This window comes from Nannospalax galili, unplaced genomic scaffold (genome assembly GCF_000622305.1).
Source record: "Nannospalax galili isolate Female #2095 unplaced genomic scaffold, S.galili_v1.0 scaffold1018, whole genome shotgun sequence".
Taxonomy (NCBI): Eukaryota; Metazoa; Chordata; class Mammalia; order Rodentia; family Spalacidae; genus Nannospalax; species Nannospalax galili.
In genome coordinates this window covers 57,855-64,307 of record NW_008342000.1, presented here as the reverse complement: position 1 = coordinate 64,307, position 6,453 = coordinate 57,855, and the positions used below count along the sequence as shown (strand labels likewise).

The window sequence follows — 6,453 nt, the reverse complement described above, 5'->3', positions numbered from 1 at the left end:
TTTCTTTCTTTCTTTCTTTCTTTCTTTCTTTCTTTCTTTCTTTCTTTCTTTCTTTCTTTCTTTCTTTTCTTTTTTCTTTCTCTCTTTCTCTCTTTCTCTTTCTTTCTTTTTTTCATTCATATATTCATTATTTACTTACTTTTCAGACAGTGTCTCCCTATAGCTATAGGGACTCACTGTGTAGACCAGGCTGGCCTCAGTCTTACAGAGATCTACCTGCCTCTGCCTCCTGAGTGCTGAGATTAAAGGCATGTGCCATCATGCCCAGCTGAGACAGGTTTTTTTTTTTTTTTCCCCTTTGGTCTTTTTGAGACAAGGTCTCCCTGTAGCCCCAGCTGTCCTGGAACTCATTATGTAGACCAGGCTGGCCTCGAACTCAGATGCACTTGCCTCTGCCTCCCAAGTGCTGGGATTAAAGTTGTGTGCCACTGTGCCCAACCTGAGATAGGTATTTTTATATACACAAAATAAAGCTCTATTATTTGCTGATGCAGTGCTAGGTAGATGATAAATCAGGTTAAAGTAATTCTTGATGCAGAAAAGCTCAAAATGTACAGAAAAGGAGAAAGGTATGGATGCAATTAATAGACAGAAAGAACAAAGACAGAAGGGAAAAAAGAAACCCAGGTAAAACGAAGAGGATAATGAAATTTGGTTTAAGAGCTAAGAATTTGCTTGCTAACATTTAGAAATAAAAACAGCCATCAACTTGTGACCTGAAAGATAATCAGGAATGAATGATTCAGTGTAGGGGAAGAAAGGCACATGTGCATTATGGGGTGCTTGCTTCTGAGCATAATGGCTGACAACGAAGTTGTCTTCGTTATTCAGTAACAAGAAAACAACACTCCATATTATGTCATTGACTTTTTTTTTTCTTAATTCAGTGAATATCTACAACATTCTCAGTAGCATTTACGGTTTGGAATATGTCTTCTAGAAAAGATGTACCAAATAATTTCATTCATATGTCTACACAAAATAAAAAGATGTAGAAATATCCTAATAAAATGGAAATACAGGGAAATAATCAGCAAACAAAATCTGCTAAGTGCAGGAGTTAGACTGTGTACAGAAAAAGGAAGACAGCTCAGAAAAAGTCGGGGCAGTCTAGCGTGTGTGTAGAGCTGGGCATGAAGTACTCTGAGGAAACACACTTCTGCACTGAGGTTTTCTCAGTGGGGAGCAGCCCGTGTTTATACTGGGAGATAGCAAAGGATACAGGCTATCCAGAGCAGTTTGTCATCTCTCTGGACCAAGTATCCACCATGTGTGCTAGAGGGTAACACAGGACTAAAGGGCAGGAAGGGAAGAGTTATCATCATGCAGGTATGATCTTGAAAAGTCAGACTCTTGAAATGAGTCTCAGGTTGGATTTGGGGGCTGGGGGTAGAGAATCCTGTGGAGCTTCCTTCTGAAATAGTTCAAGATGGTTCCCATAAGTATAAGGAATGGTTGGCTTGTTTTCTAACATTTGATTTGATGACATTCAATGTTGAGTGCTTTAAAATTCACTGAAAAAGTAGAATTTGGCAGAGCATAGACTTTCAGATTTCTTGTAGGAAATTCACCCTGTGTCATGCTGTGTTGTGCAGAGGAAGAAGCCATCCATCTTTGGAGTCAGGAATTGGCTGTGCATGCCTCAGGAAGGGGACCCTTGATAGCACTCACTGTGTTCCCAAACTACTTTTGTGTGGAACCTAACACATAGCATTGTCAGGACGATAGATCACCTTTGTGAAAGAGAGGAAAACAAGAAAATATATATATATATATATTTCAAATCTGAAAACAGGATGGAAAAAGAATGAAAAGAATACATGGTAAATTTTTCAGTAAATTGGCTGATCATGAAATATCAATCTATTTTTTAAGAGCCAAGTGTTCATGTAATATATGAAGGCCTCCACAAACTTTTAGTATCTCGATGTTCCCAATTATTTCTTCATTCCTCATTCACAGGACTGAATCTCAAACTTTAAATACATATGAAGCAGAGAAAAAAGACACACAGCAATATCAGGGAGGGTGGGGGTGGGAACATGGGCGTGAAGATCGGGGCAGTTCTACTTGTCTGCTGAAGTCCAAGTAATTTTATGCTTCCCCTCTCAAACGTCCTTATTCTTATGGAATATGTCAGCCATATATCATGATAACTATGGATTGCTTTGAATAACAAATTCTGAAGTAAAGTACATTCCATTTCCCTGGTCTTGAAGCCCTGTGGTCTACAAACAAAATGGTCTTTGTAGTTCATAATTATGCATTTATTTCTGAGATGAAATATTTAACATTGTATTAAAAACACCACGTATCAATTAGTTATCATTTGGGGAACTGAAATAATATAAACATTTTAAAAAGCAATGTGTTCAATCTTTGCTTTTTGACTTTGAGTAAGTTCTCTAAGACTTGGCTTCATAAAAATAGTTGAAATCATGCTGATAATATAATGGCATTTGTAATGCTATCAATGCTATTAATAATGAATAAAAATTAGTAGTAATACTTATTACTATGGTAAATGGATATAAAGGCCTTTAGTTTTCAAAGAGTTTTTAATATAGCAGATTGAATCAATGTGTGTTAAATCCACTTGGCTACTTTTTAATCTTATAAGAACAATGATAATAACATTTTTATTTTCCCGCAAGATGAGATAATGGAGTAAAGATACTCAGAAGTCATGACCAGATGACAAGGGAGGGTGAGGAGTTTAATTGCTACAGGGAAATATAAGAGGTTTTTGAGAGAGTCCTGTGGTTGTAGACATGTGGCAGAACTGGGCAGAACTGGTAGAAATGGTAGCCAACAGACCTGGGGAATTCCTCAGCTAGGCAGGTGTGGATTGAAGTAAGAACCATCATATTTCTAGGCTTTCTGGAAGGTGTAAAAATTCAAGGACACTGATAGTTCTTTCAAGGGTCTGTGGATTATCATCACATATCTAACACCCTGCCTCACCATGCTTTTTGGTTATGATGGGCTCTTCTTCCAAGCACACAAGAGCCTCAGACACTAGACTTTGAGTGTTATACATCAGGGCTTCAGGGGAAGTCTGATCAGTTGAATTGTGTGTCATCACAAAAGCCAGGAAACAACTCAAGTGTCCTTTGACGAGGACTGCTGGAAGAAATGATAATGATGTCCATGCCGTAGATGAGGTAGACCTTATTCACAAATGGGGGTAGGCACCTGAACTTACCGATAGAGCAGACTGCAAGGTGAAGCATACTAAGAACAGTTATGGCCCTGTGACGATGTCCTTGTAGCTGTACAGGCTAGAATTAAAATTTCTTATAAAAGGTTTCAGAAACTAGTAAAAATGTTGATTTCTGGGTATGCAAGATGGAATCAAAACTGAGAGAAAGATACATAAATATATGGTTGCATTTTTTTCAAAATGTATGCATGAACTTCTTTCAAAGTAGCTGTTGCTATATATGGATATAATATATAATATGTGTACCTATTTTGTATATGTGCATACATATGTGAAAATAAGGAGTGAACATGACTCAGAATAAGTAAATTGCTTGAACAGTAGCTTCATTGCTTCCTAGCTGTGTTCTTGTCCAAGGCAGTGGTCTCTCTAGGATTTCATTTCTTTATTTTAAAATGATAGTGAAAATGTCCCCTTCTCATGATGCATGTGTGTGTGTGTGTGTGTGTGTGTGTGAGAGAGAGAGAGAGAGAGAGAGAGAGAGAGAGAGGAGAGAGAGAGAATGTGTGCACGTAACAGTCAGTATACTTAGTATGTGAATCCCCTTGCTGAGAGAGAGAGAGAGAGAGAGAGAGAGAGAGAGAGAGAGGAGAGAGAATGTGTGCACATAACAGTCAGTATACTTAGTATGTGAGTCCCCTTGTATTCCCCATGAAATTACAATTCTTGATTTCTCTTTTTCTAGCTTCATTCTGATATTGACTCTGGTGATGGGAACATTAAATACATTCTCTCAGGTGAAGGAGCTGGAACCATTTTTGTGATTGATGACAAATCAGGGAACATTCATGCCACCAAGACACTGGACCGAGAGGAGAGAGCCCAGTACACACTAATGGCTCAGGCGGTGGACAGGGACACCAACCGACCACTAGAGCCACCATCAGAATTCATCGTCAAGGTCCAGGACATCAATGATAACCCTCCGGAGTTCCTACATGAGACCTATCATGCTAATGTGCCTGAGAGGTCCAATGTGGGTACGTAAGTGGGGAAGACTTCTTCACTTCCAGCCTGATGGCTTTGCGGGTGGGCAAGCTAGTGCCTGACCTAACTATTTTCAGACTTCAAAGAATAGTGATAATATGCACGCAGTCACCATGCATATTGATGTCTAATAAGTGACAACAGTGATAGTAGCATTGTGCTGACCGATTATTTACATACCCTGTTGTATTTAATTTTGTTATGATTTAACCTTAGAAAGAATGAGATTCAACTGGCCATTTTGTAACTAGAAACCCAAGCCAGAAACAGGTTAACTAATTATGCAAGGGCACTTCTGTTATTAAGTGGATCCAGGATGTATAGAGCACTGTCATCATCTGATGATTTTGGAGCAGAATCGGATTTTCAGTATGCTTAAAGATGAATTGTTCTGCTTAAACATGGGGTTCTGAAGGGTTTCTTCAAGTAGCTGCCTCATAGAAATCAGTCCTGTTTGAGTTTCTAGACCTTGCATATTGCAATGTTTTGTTGTGATATTTTGAGTGAGCCTGATCACCTGGGCTTCAATGATCTAAAGACCACTAGGATTGGATTTCATGTTCTACAAATAATCAAAACAATCACTAACTATGAGGATCAGCTTACTCAATAAAGTCAACTGTGAACTTTGAAACCTAATGTCCTTTCACTTTGCATGTGGAGGCTGTTTTGACAGAAATAACATCATGCCCTCCACATAAACTAAGGTCTTGTCTTACTGAAAGGCAGGCTGAGTCATTCCTGACTTCTTCCCCCATTCCCTGCCCTTTCCTTTATTTTTCCATCTCCACATTCTCTAATGAGAAGCAGAAGTTTCAGGAACGGAATGAATTGGGTAGAGTAGCCGGGAATCCAAAAGGATAACACCCGGGGAGTGTCGTGGTTCTCTTTAGGATGCTTAGAGAAGCACCCAGGACTTTTTACCTATTATTTGGAAGTGTCATCTTTGTTGTTAGACAGCACTAGGCCTTAGTCATGGCTATTCTCTGATCACCCATGTGAAGCCAGGTTATTACATCTACTTTCTAAGTGTGGATTTTGTGACCTATAAAATGAGAATAATGTACATTATGATGAGGGTTATGTAAACATGTAGTTGGAAGAGTGAGATTTGCTTGCACATCATGGAAGACACCAACAACCCTGTAAAATAAGGATGGTTAGTGGATGGAAGCTGTATCAACAGGTTTCATGTCCTCCCTTGAGGAAGCTTGCCTCTGCAGAAAATGTCAGGGGAAGGACTTGGATTTCATTACTAGCTGGGTCAAGATTAGATGTGTGAACCTGGAAATATAAAACATGGAGAGATCCCACAATGTCGTAATTATCACAGCAAATTTTCCAGAAGTAAAATAGATGGGAAAAATGTCCAGCAGAGGATGTTGGCACTTTACATGCAACTTGCCCCTAAGCGTGCCAAGCACAGAGAAACCAGATACTTTTTCTCCTTTTAGCTCCTCTCTCTCCTTTTTGATGCCCCTCATGCCATGTCCCCGATCATTGCTTGTCAGCAAGGAACAAGGAGTTTTGAAAGAAAAATAAAACCAATATCCTTCTCTTCTCTGACTCCCTATCTTCTGCCCTTGGACTGGGTGTTTCACAGCTCATTGCTTGTTCACCGGTGGGTCTTGTTACATGTCTACCCGTCATTGGAGGTGGGAAGATGTGATTTTCATGCCAGTAGGGAACAACATTCTGTATAATATTTATAGCCATAAATTAATTAAAATGCAGTATTAGCAGCAATTTTATTATATGCAAAGCAACAATAAGATGATATATTTATTGCTCTGCTACAGATGGGAGACTGCACTCTGTCCTTTCATGAAAAGCAATTCATCATTAATTATCATTTATTATACTCTCTGGGAAGATTTTTAAGTAATTATTTGATACACTGAACATTTCCATCTCAGAGTTCTAAGAATGTTTTGACAATGTTGTTCATATTATTATTTTAACTATCAAGCCAGGCATGAGATATTAGGGAGATAGAGTTTACATTTAAACTGTGGGGATTGGAAAATAAAAGGAAAGAGAGAAGGAGAAAAGGGAGAAAAAAGGGAAGAATAATATTTTCCACTTTAATTGTACGAAAATAAGAACTCAGCCGGGCATGATGGTGCATTTCTGTAATCCCAGCACTTGGGAGGCAGAGGCAGATGGATCTCTTCGAGTTCAAGGCCAGCCTGGTCTACATAGTGAGTTCCAGGACAGCTGGGGCTACAGGGAGACCCTGCTTC

General features: G+C 39.1%; 1 protein-coding gene across 1 annotated transcript in view; it reads left to right on the top strand.

Moving 5' to 3' along the window:
* Cdh11 (cadherin 11) overlaps window positions 1–6,453 on the top strand; it is a gene marked incomplete in the record, with an annotated part of 165,090 nt that overhangs the window by 113,520 nt on the left and 45,117 nt on the right. The window contains 1 exon segment of the mRNA XM_029565720.1: window positions 3,909–4,203. Coding sequence (XP_029421580.1) covers window positions 3,909–4,203 — 295 coding nt within the window.